The sequence below is a fragment of the Peromyscus leucopus genome, chromosome 4, assembly GCF_004664715.2.
Source record: "Peromyscus leucopus breed LL Stock chromosome 4, UCI_PerLeu_2.1, whole genome shotgun sequence".
In the NCBI taxonomy this organism is placed as follows: Eukaryota; Metazoa; Chordata; class Mammalia; order Rodentia; family Cricetidae; genus Peromyscus; species Peromyscus leucopus.
In genome coordinates, this window is record NC_051066.1 from 103,248,658 (window position 1) to 103,266,918 (window position 18,261).

At 45.3% G+C, this 18,261-nt stretch overlaps 1 protein-coding gene across 1 annotated transcript in view; it reads left to right on the forward strand.

Moving 5' to 3' along the window:
• The first annotated feature begins 1,135 nt into the window (after positions 1–1,135).
• Snrnp200 (small nuclear ribonucleoprotein U5 subunit 200) overlaps positions 1,136–18,261 on the forward strand; it is a 28,436-nt gene continuing 11,310 nt past the window's right edge. The window contains exons 1-23 of the mRNA XM_028892715.2: positions 1,136–1,180; positions 1,582–1,745; positions 3,024–3,195; positions 4,743–4,935; positions 5,566–5,621; positions 5,888–5,986; positions 6,969–7,121; positions 7,270–7,369; positions 7,603–7,739; positions 8,145–8,228; positions 8,307–8,480; positions 8,821–8,958; positions 9,357–9,512; positions 10,070–10,240; positions 12,200–12,393; positions 12,593–12,716; positions 14,319–14,468; positions 14,880–14,990; positions 15,968–16,099; positions 16,255–16,443; positions 16,780–16,977; positions 17,570–17,722; positions 17,842–17,922. Coding sequence (XP_028748548.1) covers positions 1,136–1,180; positions 1,582–1,745; positions 3,024–3,195; positions 4,743–4,935; positions 5,566–5,621; positions 5,888–5,986; positions 6,969–7,121; positions 7,270–7,369; positions 7,603–7,739; positions 8,145–8,228; positions 8,307–8,480; positions 8,821–8,958; positions 9,357–9,512; positions 10,070–10,240; positions 12,200–12,393; positions 12,593–12,716; positions 14,319–14,468; positions 14,880–14,990; positions 15,968–16,099; positions 16,255–16,443; positions 16,780–16,977; positions 17,570–17,722; positions 17,842–17,922 — 3,174 coding nt within the window. The remainder of the gene's footprint in view (positions 1,181–1,581; positions 1,746–3,023; positions 3,196–4,742; positions 4,936–5,565; positions 5,622–5,887; positions 5,987–6,968; positions 7,122–7,269; positions 7,370–7,602; positions 7,740–8,144; positions 8,229–8,306; positions 8,481–8,820; positions 8,959–9,356; positions 9,513–10,069; positions 10,241–12,199; positions 12,394–12,592; positions 12,717–14,318; positions 14,469–14,879; positions 14,991–15,967; positions 16,100–16,254; positions 16,444–16,779; positions 16,978–17,569; positions 17,723–17,841; positions 17,923–18,261) is intronic.

The following is an 18,261-nucleotide window of genomic DNA, read 5'->3' on the forward strand; positions in this document are numbered from 1 at the left end:
GTTTGAGGCCTGCCTGGACTCCAAAAGATCTTATCTTAAAAACTAAAGAGGGGCTGGAGAGATAGGTTAATGGTTATCAACACTTGACTGCTCTTTCAGAGGACCTGGGTTCCAATCCTACCGCCCACATGGCGACTCACAACCTAACTATAGCTCCATACATTCAGTCAGACATACACATAGCCAAAACACCCATATACATAGAATGAAATGAAAATAATGATAAACCAAACAATGAAAAATGGCCAGCAAGATGGCTCAATGGATTAAGACACCGACTTAAGGGTCACTGGTGCTTATTAAACATAAAGGGAAAGTAGAAATCGCTGTTTTGTTTTCAATGTAGACAATTACTAAAAGACTAGATACCACCATTACATAAAAGGTACCACTACTGCTTAATAAACCTGAATAGTATATCCCTACATGACGTATTTTTTATACATTTCTTTAGTAAAACAGCCTTTTAGATGAAGCATTTGTGCTATATTGAGGAGGACAAGTATATATATGCTCTAATCCACACATTATTGTGCACCCTGTAATCCTGTCAGATCATTGGGCACAAATATTTCTTCCTTCACCTTCAGTCAGCTGACAGAGGGGTTGAGTCTTGCGGAAACGATTTTGGGGTAGGTTGAATGGGACAGGGAGCATTTCCCCAATTTCTCAATGCAGAAGAAAAATCCAGTCAGTTATTAGACATATAAGTTAAATTTGTCCTTCCAGCTTCCTTAAAACCTTAACAAACGGACCTCTTAAGCTTCCGTTTGTCTGCAGGTGACGGCTGGTCTGAGAAAGCAAAAAGTATTGCCGAACGGGTCTTTTCACATCACATTGGCTTCGCAATGCGTATTCGTCCTGGGAACCATAGTCCGCAGGAGCGTGTGTCCCGTCGGTCACGGAACCCGTGACCCGGATGTACTACTGTCCGCAAACTCCGCCCAGAAGCCGTGCGTATCCACCGGAAAGTATCGCTTTTCCCGCGTGCGTCCCGGAAGCGGAAGGAAGTCCGTATCTTTTCTCCGTCCCGTACGTTTGTCCCGCGTCGTGCCTGCTGGACCGGAGCGGTTTGTCGAGGCGGTTCGCAGCGTGTGGAAGAGTGGAACCCTGAGTCCCCGCAGCATCGGCCGACATGGCGGATGTGACTGCCCGCAGTCTGCAGTACGAGTACAAGGCGGTGCGTGAAGACGCGGAGGAGGGCTGCGGGCGAGGGAGGCCGTGGATAGCCACAACCTCGGGGGGGGAAAGCAGATCTGGGTGAAGGCTGGATTAAAACACGGCGGAATAACCCCAGTGGAGTTTAGGCCCCCCCCCCCCAAGTCTTCTTAGCGCTAAACCCGTCCCTTCTACTCGTTATCCCCAATCTGCTCAACACTTTACCTAAATGTGAGTTATTATGGATACTGTTAGGAACGTTGATCGTTCACTTTACCAGTCCAGTGCTTGCACATAGCGTTATATGATGCTATTTCTTCTTAAGGGGATTATTCTTTTATTCCAGTATTTTTCCATCTTCTGGTGTCACTGTGGTAACAAAAATCGAAACTTTACATATTTGATAAAGTGTGATCTTTTCAGAACTCAAATCTTGTGCTCCAAGCTGACCGCTCTCTTATCGACCGGACCCGCCGGGATGAGCCGACAGGAGAGGTTCTGTCCCTGGTTGGGAAGTTAGAGGGAACCCGTATGGGAGATAAGGCTCAACGGACCAAACCACAAATGCAGGAGGAAAGACGGGCCAAGTAGGTACCAAGGGGATGTTATATTTTCCTTCTAATCTAAAGCTCTAAAGCTCATCTTTAGCATTTGAGCAGTAGTTTTGTTGAAGTTCCCTTGGAGGATTAGTGACGTTTGTACAACACAGTGAAAACCTCTGCAAGGTTTAAAACTTCTTTGGATTTGGGTGCAATGAAGTGAAACAAAATCTATTGATACTTTTGTTTCTGATTCATAGATGGATGCTAATTTAAAAAAATACTTTTTTTTTGTTTTGTTTTGTTTTGTTTTTCGAGACAGGGTTTCTCTGTGTAGCTTTGTGCCTTTCCTGGAACTCACTTGGTAGCCCAGGCTGGCCTCGAACTCACAGAGATCCGCCTGGCTCTGCCTCCCGAGTGCTGGGATTAAAGGCGTGCGCCACCACTGCCTGGCCTTGTTTTGTTTTATTTTTAATTATGGTGGTGGTGGTGGGTGGTGGTGGAGGTGGTGGTGGTGGTGGTGGTGGTGGTGTGGTGGTGGTGGTGGTGGGGGGGGGGGGGGGGGGGGGGGTGGTGGGGGGGGGGGGGGGGGGGGGGGGGGGGGGGGGGGGAGGGGTGGTGGGGGGGTGTAATGTGGACATGCATGCAAATGCCTGTGAAGGCCAGAAGGTGGTTTGGGATCCCCTGGAGCTGGAGTTTGAGGCAGTTGTGAGCTACCCAGTGTGGGGACTGGCAACTGAGCTCTGGTCTCTCCAGAAGCAGAAGTTAGCTCCTCACTACTTGAGGCTTCTCTCCAGGCCCATCACCAGCGGTTGTCAAGACCCTGGTTAGTCCCCGACTCCTTCCTATGGTTGCCACTTCCCGGTGCCTTTGTTTTGTTGTTCCTCCTCTTTTCATCTTGGTCGATTCATTTAGAAAGTTCCATGTTCTCTGTTTTCTTTCTCCTCTCTTTCTGTGGAGTCTTAACAGTGCCCAGGCCCTGTTTAGTTTGAGTGGTTATAATTGAGAAGAGTTGTTGAGATTTGAGAAGAAACATTGTTCCTTGACCCTTCACTCAGAATCTGGCTTCTTTTCTAGTCATTTACTAGGAGTCACTAGAAGTAGATTCCCATGGAGCCTAGCTTCAAACAGTAAAAACTAGTCGAAATACCATTATATAATCTCCTCCTGAGGATAAAGAAATGCTTATTCAAGTGATTAAGGTCAAGTAGGAATTACTTATTTTGACTCCTGTTCCTGCCTGCACATGTTAGATGTACAGAAAGGGTAAACTTGGCTTGGGAAGGGAAAGTTCTCCCATTCAGCATCATATTATGTGTCCATTAGGAGAAGAAAGCGTGATGAGGACCGGCACGACATCAACAAGATGAAAGGTTATACCCTGCTCTCAGAGGGCATTGATGAAATGGTGGGCATCATCTATAAGCCCAAAACTAAAGAGACTCGGGAGACCTATGAGGTGCTGCTCAGCTTCATCCAGGCTGCTCTTGGAGACCAGGTGAGACTGGAACCAGAAGATAAGACCTTGTGTTTGGAAAGAGAGAGGGTGATACCATAAATATTTTGGTTAAATTGTTAGTTACATAGTTACATATATTCTGTGTGTGTGTTACTGCATGCATGTGGAAGTCTGGACAACTTTCAGAGTTGGTCCTTTTTTTTTTTTCTCCCACAGCTGAGGACCAAACCCAGGGCCTGTGCTTGCTAGGCAAGCGCTCTACCACTGAGCTAAATCCCCAACCCGAGTTGGTCCTTTCTTAACTGTGTGTGTGAGACTCAGAGATCAAACTTAAATTGTTGTGCTTGGTGGAAAGTACCCTACCTGCGGAGCCATCTTGCTAGTTCAACCAGAAGAATCTTAATCTGGATTTTCCCAGCAGGGAACAGAGGGCAATATCATTTTTGCAGAAATGGCTAATACTTCCTGAGCACTTATTGTATGCAGAACAGAACGTTGACTGTGAATATGTGCTATTAACATTCATTTTCAATTTTATAGAAGAGAAACATGAGATACTTAAGTCAAAGAGATAGCATTTGTCAGTCAGAACATGAATCCAAGTGGTCACTATCCAAAATCTGCCCTGAACCATTGCACACTTAGGATTAGATTGGGAGCCTTTATGAGTTCTCTTTGATAGAATGAGTGTAACAAATTAGTGAGTGTATGATAAGGAATGCAGTGTTACATAGAGATGTAGTGTTTGTTCCGGTTCTGAAGAACACCTCCCTACCTAGTGTTCCTCCCTCCCCGCCTCCTTTCTGGGGACTGACTCTAGGATCGCAAGCATTTTAAGTACATGTGGTACCACTGTGCTAAATCCTCAGCAGCTTCCTATAGTTTTTAATTTTTGTTTGTTTGTTTGTTTTATTTTCAAGACAGGGTTTCTCTCTGTAGATGACAAGATTTCTTTCTGTAGCCCAGGCTGGCCTCAAACTCAGAGATCCTCTTGCCTCTGCCTCCTGAGTGCTAGGATTAAAGCTGTGTGCCACCACTGCCCAGCTGTCTTTTTAAATTTTATTTTGTTTGTGTGAGATAAAGTCTCATGTAGCTTAGGCTGACCTCAAACTCAAATGTGTATTCAAGAATGACTGTGAACTTCTGGTTTTGTTGCTTCTTCCCAAGTGCTAGGATTACAGGCACATGCCACTGTATCTGGTTGATGAATGTGGTCAAAGCCTGGGATACTGCAGATTTTCTTCCTTTTCTTTTTTTCTTGTTCTTTAAATTACTTTTCATGTGTATGACTGTTTTGCCTACATGTATACATGTGCATCATTTGTGTCTGGTGCCCCTGGAGATCAGAAGAAGGCATCAGATTTCCTGGAACTTGAGTTACAATTTTTTGAGCCATCATGTGGGTGTTGGGAATTGAACCCAGGTCCCCTGCAAGAGCAACAAGTGCTCTTAACTTTTGAGCCACCTCTCCAGCTCCTGTAGTTTTGAAGATACATGCTTCTTTATTTCCTATATAAAGTCACAAATCTGGTCAGTTTCCTTCTACATATCGTTGTAGTAAATGTTGTTTGTATTTTTTTCTTTAGCCTCGTGATATCCTTTGTGGGGCAGCTGATGAAGTTCTGGCTGTCCTGAAGAATGAAAAGCTTCGAGACAAGGAGAGAAGAAGGGAGATTGACCTGCTGCTGGGTCAGACAGATGATACCAGATACCATGTGCTAGTGAACTTGGGCAAAAAGATCACAGACTACGGTGGAGACAAGGAGATCCAGAATATGGGTACTTGAGCCCTTTGTGTCCTGATCATATTTTGTGGTCGTTGGCCTTTCTTAATGAGGGCATCAGCATCATTGTTAAAATTTCAGAATAGCATTGTTTTTATAACCTATTTTATGTTGCTTGAAGAGAATGGCTAATATGCCAGATTGTTGGCACAGCCTTATAATCCCAACAAGTCAGCCTGGTCTATATAGCAAGTTCTAGGTCTGCCAGGGCTCCATAGAAAACCCCAACTTTGAGAGAGAGAGAGAGAGAGAGAGACAGAGAGAGAGAGACAGAGAGAGAGAGAGGACAAACTGACACTAGAATCCCTTGATTCCAGCAGCCATTTCTTGGTTTTGGTTGTGAGCCTAAGCATTTAATGGTTGAGCTATCTCTTCAGCCCTGGAAGCCATTTCTTATTCTGGGACTTATTGTGTAGAATGTGGGAGAGAGCAGGGAGGATTTAGGAGCTGAAGAAGCAGAGCAGGGCAGAATCCAGGTTGGCAGGTTGGAGAGGCCTGGGTGCTGGCTTTCATGTTGTTTATGTCTGTGTTTCCAGCCTGAGAATAAACAAACCAGGCAGTTGAGGAAATGGGTTCAAGTATCTGCTAATCACTGCCCTCTTTTTGTGGTTCCTTATCCCCTCAGATGACAACATTGATGAGACCTATGGTGTGAATGTACAATTTGAGTCTGATGAGGAGGTGAGTGATGAAATAAATGTATCCCATCTGTTTTGTGAAGTTACCAAGGTGATGGGGGCCTGTCTCATGTACTGAAATCCCTAGCTTAATAAACTACTAGTTGTAAATTAACAGTGAATAATAAACCAGATAGAACAGAAACCTGGGGCGAAGAACTGGAAACTGCCATCCTCTGGGCACAACACAGCTGTTGCGATCATGACCTCACAACAGCTGCCGTTACTGCCTTGGGCTGTAGTAAGTGGAGATTGGGGTTGTCTCCGTAGGAAGGTGATGAAGATGTGTATGGGGAAGTCCGAGAAGAAGCTTCTGATGATGACATGGAAGGAGATGAGGCTGTTGTGCGCTGCACCCTCTCGGCTAATGTAAGTGCAGTCTCTGTCTGCTGTAAGCCAGCTCATTTCTGGGTGTAGCACTTCTCCTACTAAAAAACACACTGGGCTATGCTTGTTTTTTGTTTTCTGTTGTTTTTTTTTGTGGGGTGGAGGCAGTACCAGGAATTGAACCCAGGGTTTGGGCATGCTAGACAAGTGCTCCACTACTGACCGATTCTCATCTTTTTGGGTTGTGGAGCCTTTTGTTGTTTTGAGACAGGAACTTGCTCTGCAGCCCAGGCTGGTCTCAAACTTTTGATGTCTTGCTCTCAAGTGTTGAGATTATAGGCATGCCCGTGCCTGTCTTCCAGATTTTCTTTTGATGGATATTTGATTTTTTTAAATTTGATATGTAGATAATACTGCAAAGACAACAGTATTAGAGTATTTTTGTATGTTTGTTGTCCTGGGGGTTGAACTTACTGTCTTGTGCATGATAAATGCTCCAGCAGTGAGTTACATAGCTCCAGGCTTTAAAGAAACTTAATTTTTTTTTTCTTTTATTTTGAGAAAGGGACTCACTAAGTTGACCAGGCTGGACTTAACACTTACCCATGCAGGCCTGGAGCAACTAACCTGAGGGGTGTGTGTGTGTGTGTGTGTGTGTGTGTGTGTGTGTGTGTGTGTGTGGTGTTTTCTGAGATAGAACTTGATGGACAGCTCAGACTGATCTGGAGTTTGGAATCTCCTGCATCAGCCTCCTCAGTACTGGGATTACAGATGTTCTACCAAGCCCAGTTTGAGCCTTAAACATTTAGCATTTTCATTTTCTTAGGATTTTAGTCAGTTGTTACTCTTCTCAAATATGTGGGTTACTGAAATCTTAGTATGATGTGCACCTGAATTCAGTGTACTAGAGTTGTTTCCTTCCGGAAAGGTCTTAGAAGGTAGCCTGTGGCATGACGGGTAAGGTTGTTGCATGATGTTAATGATTAAGAGACCTAGTGAGCCCAGTGCCTGCTTTCCTCCTCAGCTCGTAGCCTCGGGAGAGCTGATGAGTTCGAAGAAGAAGGATTTACACCCTCGGGATATTGATGCATTCTGGCTCCAGCGACAGCTCAGTCGTTTCTATGATGATGCCATTGTGTCGCAGAAGAAAGCAGATGAGGTGTTGGAGATTTTGAAGGTATGGCCAGGGTGGTATTTCTATTCCACGTGTCTTGTCAGAAAGGGTCAGTGTTTAGAAGACAGCTGTCCTTACCACCAGTGCAGCGACAGTGTCTGAAGTAGCAGGTGGCTGTGTTCTTACTGTTGGTGTCATTCGCTCTCTCCAGACAGCAAGTGATGACCGGGAATGTGAGAACCAACTGGTTCTGCTCCTTGGTTTTAACACTTTTGACTTCATTAAAGTGTTGCGGCAGCACAGGATGATGAGTGAGTAGATGGTGCACTTTTCTTGCTTGCTGTGTGTGTGTGTGTGTGTACATTCAATTGTGGCTGGATTGTGTGTGTGTCGGGGAGGGGGTCTGTCTGTCCATACATTCAATTGTGAGTAGATTGTGTTGCTTCTTTGGCTTCAGCATTTAATTGCCTTCTTTTTGCTCAGGAATAAACGTTATTTCATTCTCTCTTTTTCACTTTCTCTCTGTCCCTATCGTGTTGGGCAGTTTTATACTGTACCTTGTTGGCCAGTGCTCAGAGTGAAGCTGAGAAGGAAAGGATCATGGGAAAGATGGAAGCTGACCCAGAGCTTTCCAAGTTCCTCTATCAGCTCCATGAGACTGAGAAGGAAGACCTGATCAGAGTGAGTCCTGGTTTGTTTTCTTTCTCACCCCATAGTGTATGAGGTAAAGCATGTCTTTGGTTCCCTGGAGTTTGTCAGGTGCAAAGTCGAGTCAGCACAGGCATCGTTATGGTTGTGGTACTATCTTCACCTAGCACCGTGGGGACCTGTTGATTACAGTCCAGGAAAGGAACATGCTTAATATAGAACTTAAACTTCTATGGGCAATTGTAGACTGTCTACCTCTGACATCCTCTTTAGAACATTGCACCTTCATTGTGGTTTTTTCTTTTTTTTTTTTTTTTTTTTGCGGTATCTTTGGGTTTGGGGACACACAAGGTAGCACCTGTGAGTGAAACCCAACCCAGAAGGGACGAGAACCCAGGGGAGTGATGATCATTGTGCTTTTCTCTTTCCCTGCTTTAGGAAGAAAGGTCCCGGAGAGAGAGAGTCCGTCAGTCCCGAATGGACACAGATCTAGAGACCATGGATTTGGACCAAGGTGGAGAGGTGAGTGCTGGGCTATTCCCAGGCTGTGGAGGATGGGAAGCTCACCTGCTCAGCCTGTCACTGTTTCCCTGTTCATAGGCTCTGGCTCCACGTCAGGTCCTGGATTTGGAGGACCTTGTTTTTACACAAGGGAGCCACTTCATGGCCAACAAGCGCTGCCAGCTTCCTGATGGGTCCTTCCGACGCCAGCGGAAGGGCTATGAGGAGGTGCATGTGCCTGCCTTGAAGCCCAAGCCCTTCGGCTCAGAAGAAGTGAGTGAACTGCTGTTCTCAGTTCTGTTCTGTCTCTTCTTTTCTAGTTTGGCTTTTAGCCATGGACTAAAAATGTTACCTTGTCTCAAGGATAAAATATTCTGGAGGTGGAAACTGTTCCAGAGTTTTCTCATTCTGAGACAAGGAAGTAATAGTGATCTCTCTGGATAGGTTTATAATGGAGAATTATGAACAGTGATTGCCAGGGAATAAAGTTATGGGGAATCACAAAATGATATGGTAATCTTACAAGAATGATAATTTTATAAGAAATCTTACAAAAATGAACAGCCTGCTGGAGGATCCATAGCATAAAGTGTGGGGATATTTCTTCCTCTAGCAACTGCTTCCTGTGGAGAAGCTGCCAAAGTATGCCCAGGCAGGATTTGAGGGCTTCAAAACACTGAACCGGATCCAGAGTAAACTCTACCGTGCTGCCCTGGAGACAGATGAGAATCTGCTGCTGTGTGCTCCTACTGTAAGCATTGTCCTGCCTGATTTCTCTGTCCTGGAAAGTTTGGGTGGCAAGTTGAATCTTAATCTTTATACTAGGCTCTATTCTTTGTGTTTTTTTGAGGTAGGGTCTCACTATGTAGGCCCTGGCTATCCTAGTACTCACTATGTAGAACAGGCTGCCCTTAAGCTTACAGAGGTCTGCCTGCCTATCTATCTCTGCCTCTGTCCCCCCCCCCCCCCCCCCCCAGTGCTGGGATTAAAGGGGTGGCCTACCATGCCTGGCCATTCTCTGTTCTGTTGTGGAAGACAAGGGGCAATCCAGCAGTCAGTTCTCTCTCCGTTTTGGTGCTAGCCCATGGAAGTCAGGGCAATAGCCATAAGCAGATGAGCAGACCTTGTCTCTGACCTACCTGCCTCTAGGGTGCTGGGAAGACCAATGTGGCCCTGATGTGTATGCTGCGAGAGATAGGGAAACACATCAACATGGATGGCACGATCAATGTAGATGACTTCAAGATCATCTACATAGCTCCTATGCGCTCCTTGGTGCAGGAGATGGTGGGCAGCTTTGGAAAGGTAAGTCTCAGCTTCTTTAGAAGATACTTGCCGAAGATGTCCATGAAGTGGGGAGGGGCCTATGTGTCACTATTTCTTTGGTTAGGGAATCTTTGGTTGTTTTTTGCCATTTCCAGGTAGAACTTGACCCAAGTAATTTCTGAAGCAAAAATATCTTGGCCTCTCTTACATGGACTCCATCTTTCTTTGATCATCTCCATAGTGGTTTTGGAGTCATTGCATCTTAAAGTAGTTCTGGCACATGAATATGGTCGGTAGCTTGTGGGTTGTTACTCTAGTTCCACTTTCCTATATGTGTCCATTTTCCTGCTTCATGTAGGACTCCTAGAGATCCTTTGCCTCATCTACCTGAGTGGAACTGAACTTGTTTAAATAATATTTGTTCATCTTTCCTTATTCACCAGATACTTAACTTCTCCTAGTCCCCAGCTCAGAAGCTGCTGCCAGGCCCGCCAAGCACTATCTACCTGACTTTGCACACATTAGTCAAGCCCCTGCCACTGAGCTGCACTTCCAGCCCCATCATTTGTCACTGCTGATGATCCTTTCTTCCCCAGCGCCTGGCCACGTATGGCATCACCGTTGCTGAGCTGACTGGAGATCACCAGCTGTGCAAGGAAGAAATCAGTGCCACACAGATCATCGTCTGCACCCCTGAGAAGTGGGACATCATCACACGCAAAGGCGGGGAGCGTACCTATACTCAGCTGGTGCGGCTCATTGTCTTGGTGAGTGGGGAGAGTAAAGGGAAGGAGAGACCAGCTGTGGTCAGGTAATGTTTGCTGCTCTTGTTGGTGGGGTGAACCTGGGAGAGCAGGGCCTAAAAATGAGGTGGACTAAAGACACATGCAGTAGCCAACTTTATTCAGAGCATCGGGCAATTTATACTCTGAGGGTTAAGAAGATTCACCTTAGTAAGATATTCAGGCACAAGGACAAGCCATACGTGGCAAAAACATATTTTCCCTTAGAGGCACATGACCAGCAAGAGTGGAAGTCAACTCCCTCCTGCCCACTACACCTGGGAGGAGCACAGAACACGTCCAAGAGCAGTTCCGTGATTTTGAGGAAACTGAGGTCAGCAGACTCTTGTTTTCTCACAAGAGACTCAGAATTCTCACACAGCTCCATTATTGGACTGTATTCTGACAGGGGAGGATTTGCTGTGTTTACCAGTTCTGTTTCTGAAGGCCTTTCTCTGTGCACTTTCCTTCATAAGAGCCATTGAGAGCTTTACTGTTACCATTAGCCCAGAATCTGCATGTCCCAGAAGCGTCCCTCCCAGGCAGCACATGAGGTTTGCCACGTCCCATGACCTTTTTTTTTTCTTTCCGTGTTTTGAGACAGGGTCTCTCTATGCAGTCCTAGCTATAGAATCTGAAATATTTTGAATCAAATGGAAACACAAAAAATAATTCTGTCCTCCCAAGAACATTGAAATGCTTTCTGAATAATCTGTTGTCACACAAGACAAGTAAGGAATTGGGTCACTGCATTCCATGTACATAGAAGCAGCCACAGGAAATGGACTTTGAACCAAGTGTTGATTCGTTTTTTGTTTTGTTTTTTTGAGACAGGGTTTCTTTGTGTAGCTTTGGAGCCTGTCCTGGAACTCACTCTGTAAACCAGGCTGGCCTCAAACTCACAGAGATCCCCCTGCCTCTGCCTCCCAAGTGCTGGGATTAAAGGTGTGTGCCACTACTGCCCGGCTGATCGGCTGATTCTTGTGTGTTTTTTTTTTTTTTTTTTTTTTTTTAATTGCATTTATTTGTTCTCTGTGATATTGTAGTGTGTGTGTGTGTGTGTGTGTTGCACGCACATGAGTGTAGGTGAGAGTACAACTCGTGAGAGTCAGTTCTCTCCGTCCAGCGTGTGAGTTCTTGGAATCAAGCTCAAGCCATCAGAGTTGGCAGTAAAGTACCTTTACCCACTGAGCCATTTCACCGGCTCTGAGGGTTGATTCATTACGGTCTAAGAAAGTAGCTCATGCTGTGTTCAGAGTGGGAGTTGGCAAGCTGTGGCATCACATTCTTGTTTTATTGAACACAGTCATGTGGACTGGTCTCTGTATTATCTCTGGCTACTCTTGTCCTGCATGTTGTTGCTGTGGCAGAATTGAGTATCTGTAACAAGGGTTACGTGGCTCACAAGCCTGTGGCATTGCATGTGTGGTACCTGAGGTCCAGGCCTTTTAGAAAAGTTTGCTAGCCCTTCTTTAGAGCCTTGCTCCTCCATGCCTCTCCTACAGCACAGCTGCTTCCTAGGAGTGCTGAGTCCTGGCCTGCCCACACTCGTGCATTCTATTTACATTTCCACAACATGTCCAGGTCTTCCAGTGCTCACTGTATCTGAGAAGCACTGCTGTGAGCTTACTGTAAGTGAAGCCTGGTAAAGTTTTTGTTCTTGATGAAGAGACCTTCCCAAAAGTGAAGGCTTGATTGATCCAGCCTGGTCAGAGCCATCATGTATTTGTAGGGAGATTCATGGTAAAGTGGAGGACTGCCTCACAAGTGTCTAAGCAGTCAGTGCTAATTCCTACTAAAGCTGCCTTTGTTCTTTAGGACTCTGGCGTGAGGCTCCCTTTTTTGTCTTCATTAGGGTCTTAGGTTATATATACTTCTACAACATACTAGTCTCAAGGGTGGAGGTATAGCTTTGGTACAGTTTGCTGTCTTTCGATTCCTTAGGATGAGATCCATCTTCTACATGATGACAGAGGTCCTGTCTTAGAAGCTTTGGTGGCCAGGGCCATCCGAAACATTGAGATGACCCAAGAAGATGTCCGACTCATTGGTCTCAGCGCTACCCTCCCCAACTATGAAGATGTGGCGACCTTTCTGCGTGTTGACCCTGCCAAGGGCCTCTTCTACTTTGACAACAGGTATAAGAAGAGACTGGAAACTTGTTACCAAAGCATTCTTCCTTTTCTATTCCCTTCTCTAAGGAGCACACTAAATGAGTTTTAGGGTTCCTGTGTGTATTTTAAAAAGCATTATTGCTTCTAGGTCAATGGAAAGTTACTTTTTCCCCCACAGTATTCTCTGCTGGAAATCTCATTTCTGTAACTCTTGAACTTCTAGCTTCCGCCCAGTGCCTCTGGAACAGACATATGTGGGCATCACAGAGAAAAAAGCTATCAAGCGTTTCCAGATCATGAATGAAATAGTCTATGAGAAAATCATGGAACATGCTGGAAAAAATCAGGTCTGTTGATGCTTCTTGAACCTTTTCTGTTTTTGACATAAGCAAAATTGAAAAGGTAATAGCATGAATTGCCAATGGTCATAAATGACATGAGTTATTACTACAAAAATTGCCTTAAAATATAGACAGGAGCTGGGCGGTAGTGGTGCACGCCTTTAATCTCAGCACTCGGGAGGCAGAGGCAGGTGTATCTCTGTGAGTTCAAGGCCAGCCTGGTCTACAGAGTGAGTTCCAGGACAGGCTCCAAAGCTACACAGAGAAACCCTGTCTTGAAAAACAGAAGAAAAAAAAAAAAAAAAAAAAAAGATATCAAAAATAAAGCTGCAAATTAAAATCTAGTGAAAGCAGTCCAGTGAGATGGTTCTGCAGGTAAAGTGCTTGCCCCTAAGCCTGGTGACTTGAGTCTGATCCCCAGAAACCACATGGTGGAAGGTAACTCCTCTGACCTCTATAGGTGTGCTGTGGCGTGCATGAATGTTACACACACAAAATTAATAAATAATTAACAACAACAACAAAAAAAAAAAACAAAAAAACAACAAAACAAACACACTGTGGGGCATGATGGTGCATGCCTTTACTACTAGCTCTTGGAGTTCAAGGCCAGCGTGCTCTGCATGGTGAGTTCCAGGCTAGCCAGGGATATATAGTGAAACCCTGTCTCAGAACACTAATGAAAGCACATTTTGTTTGGAAGTTGAACAGAGCTTAGGAGTGTTAAATAAGGCAAGAAGTGTAAGGTTATGCATTTCTTTTTCTGATAAAAAGCACAGGAGTTTATAGGACAAGACTTCAGGACACTAGATCTTAGGAGCACTATATTCCTTATAATATGGTGCTAGTTTCAAACTTACTCCCTAAATTTTTTTTATAAATAATGTAATTGTTTTGCTATTATCTTTTTTTTAAATTTATTTTTATTTTATGTGCATTGCTGTTTTGCCTGCATGTGAGGGTGTCAGATCCCCTGGAACTGGAGTTACAGACAGTTGCAAGCTGCATGTGGGTGCTGGGAATTGAACTTGGGTCCTCTGGAAGAGCAGCCAGTGCTTTTAACTACTGTGCCATCTCTCCAGCCCCATAGTTTTACTATTATCTTACAAACACATCTTCATTTGGCTTAGACTTGTTAAGCCTCTGAACATAGTCTTAGTTGAGGTCTCTGAATTGTCATACACTGCCTATTTAAATTTGCTGTTCAAGGTAGAATTCTAGGGTTAGATTAGTTTCTCAGCTGTAAGATCATGTCACTATCCTTGGTAGATTCCTTTTCCTTGAGTTCTGTTTTGTTCTTTGAGACATGATTTTGCTGTGTATTCTGGGCTAGGCTTGAACTCTCTGAGTAGTCAGACTAGCCTGACTTAGCCATAACCTACAGTGCAGGAATTCTAGGTGGAGTCACCATGCCCAGCTTCCCTTTGGGTAGCGTCAGCCTTGTTAGACCTTTTTCCAATCCAGCATGCGTTTTTTTTCTGTCAGCTCTTTCTAAATCATGGCTTCCAGTTAGAGTGGAGCAGCCTCTGCTTCCTGCAGCTGGTACCCTGGTGCTGTGTGAGCTGCTGCTGAAAGCACATGCCTTAGCTATACCACAATTCTCCTTAGGTGCTGGTGTTTGTCCACTCTCGCAAAGAAACTGGGAAGACAGCCAGGGCAATCCGTGACATGTGCCTGGAGAAGGACACCTTGGGTCTGTTTCTTCGAGAGGGTTCTGCCTCCACTGAAGTCCTTCGTACAGAAGCAGAACAGTGCAAGGTAAAAAGGGGCCACCTGCTTTTCAGGCTTGTGTCTGGTGACTGGGTCCGTATTGCTGGATAGATTCCTTTGGGACTATATGCACCAAGTGCTACTGTTTCAGATAGGTTAAAAGTAATTGAGGGCTAGGGGGATGACTCAGCATATAAAGGTGGTGCCTGTTGCCAAGACTGATGGCCTGAGTTCAATCTCAGGGACTCACATAGTGGAGGGAGAGAACTGACTCCCGTGGGTTTTTCTCTGACCTCCACACCCCTGCCACACACAAACATACATACAAACATAAGTCCATACATTTTTGTAAAAGGTGACTATATGTAGTTATGGGGGCTCCTGTGGAAAGTTTCCTTTGGCTCTGGAGGAGTTCCATAGGGAGGCTGGCCTCACTTTGTGACTTTTTTTTGTTCACAGAACTTGGAGCTGAAGGATCTTTTGCCCTATGGCTTTGCTATTCATCATGCAGGCATGACCAGAGTTGATCGAACACTTGTTGAAGATCTTTTTGCTGACAAACATATTCAGGTGAGGAGTGGCAAAACTTGAAAGAGCAGGCCATGTAGACTCTAGAGCATCTGAAATATCAGTAGCTCTGCCTTTGGTGGGATCCTTGGACTTTTTTTTTTTAACATTCATTTATATGTATATTTGTGTGTGTGTGTGTGTGTGTGTGTGTGTGTGTCTGTCTGTCTGTCTGTCTGTCTGTCTGTCTGTCTTGCATGGATTTATGTGCACTATATGCATGCAGGTGCTTTCTGAGGCCAGAAGAGGGCACTAGACCCCTGGAGCTGGAGTTAGATATTGTTGTGAGCAGTTTTGGTTCCTGGGCCCTGAAGCCCAGTCCTCTGCAAGAGTAGTGCCTGCTCCAACCACTGAGCCACTCTCCATCCCTAGACTTTTGATATTTGGCCCAGGCTGGAAGGTCGTGGTAGTTATGCTGTCTCTCCCCACACTTCATATACCGCATCAGGGACAATGGATGCTTCATAGAACTTTACACTATAATTCATGAGGTCAGGACCACATTCTTTTCCTCTTCCAGGATGGTGGATTTCCAATGTCTAGTAACTAAGTCGATTAATACAAGTTTCTGACCTTTAAGTGTCTTTGGAACCTTGGTATATTAATTCTTTTTTTTTTTTTTTTTTTTTTTTTTTTTTTTTTTTTTTTTTTTTTCTTTTTCAAGACAGGTTTCTCTGTGTAGTTTTGGTGCCTGTCCTGGATCTCACTCTATAGACCAGGCTGGCCTTGAACTCACAGAGATCCGCCTGGCTCTGCCTCCTGAGTGCTGGGTTTAAAGGTGTGTGCCACCACTGCCCAGTGCTAATTCTTAAATATAGAAGGGACTAAAGCAACTCTTTTTTTTTGCTTCAGTGTCACATTGAGCACTGAGAGATACATCCATTCCTACCTCCAGTTAAGTTCAGAAGCCAGACAAGCCAGGGCTGTGGCCCTGCTGTGGTAGTGTATGTTTCCCTCATTGCTCTCCTTTGCCTCTCCAGGTTTTGGTTTCCACAGCAACTCTGGCTTGGGGTGTAAATCTCCCTGCACATACGGTCATCATCAAAGGCACCCAGGTGTACAGTCCAGAGAAGGGGCGTTGGACAGAGCTGGGAGCACTGGACATTCTGCAGGTACAGAGCCTCTGAGATGTTTCCCAACGGGATGAGCATCCTGTCCCTGGAGCACAAGGATGGTGGAAAGATGGCAGATCACGGCCAAGTTCTAAAGTGTGTAGACTCTTGTCAAAAGCTCTGCTATGACATTTTCTTTGATTGCTTCTGCTTAGATGCTGGGCCGTGCTGGACGACCTCAGTATGACACCAAGGGTGAAGGTATACTCATCACGTCTCATGGAGAGCTACAGTACTACCTCTCTCTCCTCAACCAGCAACTTCCTATTGAGAGCCAGATGGTATCCAAGCTGCCTGACATGCTCAATGCCGAGATTGTGCTGGGGAACGTCCAGAACGCAAAGGTAGGGCAGGCTGTGACTTGGAGCTTATACTTTTCCTCTGTGCTTCAAGAGACTTGGAGTGTGTGCCTCCTGTGAGGATGCTGAGGCCAACAGCCGTGTCTCCAGCTCTGCACCACACCTCATGCAGGGCAAGCTCCTTGGGTTTGTGACAGATAGTTCGTTTATGTTTAAGATACTTGAAAAGTTGTTGTTTTTTCTTAATTGAAATACTGAAAACATCCAGAAGACACTGTAAATTGTGTCCTTGTGCTTGAGAATTAATGTTCAGGCTATTTGTGGGGCTTTTCTTTGGAAATTAGCAGCTCTTCATGCTAAACACCATGAGCTGTCTTGCAGGATGCGGTGAACTGGCTGGGCTACGCCTACCTGTACATCCGAATGCTCCGCTCCCCGACCCTCTATGGCATCTCTCATGATGACCTCAAAGGAGATCTCTTGCTGGACCAGCGCCGACTAGATCTTGTTCACACTGCTGCTTTGATGCTGGACAAGAACAATCTGGTCAAGTATGACAAGAAAACAGGCAACTTTCAGGTGACTAGCATGTGGCTTTTTGAGAACGTTTTAGCAAAAATTGAGACATCTTTGTAATGCCTGTCTAATTACCCGTTGTCCTGATGGGGATTAGATTGTGCTCTTTGAGCTATGAATTTAACTTTCAGATTTCTACTTAGTTTTAAAATGTTACTGTTTACGTTTGTGCATGAGTGTTTTGCCTGTGTGTGTCTGTGTGCCTCAGCTGTGCCTGGTCCTCCCAGAGGCCAGAGGAGGGCACTGGCTGCTCTGGGACTGGAGAGGATTGTGAGTCACTATGTGGGTACTAGAAATTGAACCACAGTTCTGGAGGAGCAGCCATCTCTCACTAAACCATCTCTCCAGCCCTTCGACTTTAAAAATGGTAGATAGTTCTCCAAGCTTGAGTTGAGGTAGGTCATTCGGCCATTTGGTTTATGTGAGCATCAGTTCTCCATAGGTCAGTTTCTTGTGCCGTATTTCTTTTTGTGCCTGAGTCACTTGTGTTGGGCAGGCAGTTGTACCACAAGGAATCGTCTTAAGACAGTCACTTGGTGTAGAAGTTGGGGGCTGATCACTGGTCAGCCTTGTACTGAGTCTTCCTTCTTCCTAGGTGACAGAACTTGGTCGGATAGCTAGTCACTACTATATCACCAATGATACTGTGCAGACCTACAACCAGCTGCTGAAGCCTACTCTGAGTGAGATTGAGCTTTTCCGAGTGTTCTCCTTGTCCTCGGAGTTCAAGAACATCACTGTGAGAGAGGTGAGCCTAGGAGCATGCCAGGACAGGAGTTGGGACCCCTGCCAGGCTGCTGGAGGACTTCTTTCCTTGACCCTTGCCTGCCCTGTGGATTTTCTATGGCCTGTCTTTCCTTGTGGCAGGAGGAGAAGCTGGAGCTGCAGAAGTTGCTGGAGAGGGTGCCCATCCCTGTAAAGGAGAGCATCGAAGAACCCAGTGCTAAGGTGAGCGCCTCTTCACTTTCAGACATGAGTGTTCAGTTTCCAAAGGGGGACTTTGAACTTGGTTTCATACATGGTAATTCGTGTATGAAGGACATGCACAATTCTCTCTACTCTTTGGAGGGTGTTAGGGTTGACCTGTCATGGCTGTACTACTGACTATGCCCCCTCCCATCTTCCTACCCTGCTGCCTTCCCACATATGCTTTATATGGAATAATGATGATGTAACACGGAAATCAAGAACTATGGAAGTCCTGTTGGGCACATGCAGTGGAGCAGAAATGCAACTCCTTTCTGGGGTTGTCAGTGACGGGCCTTTGCTAGCTGTCCTTGCTTCTTT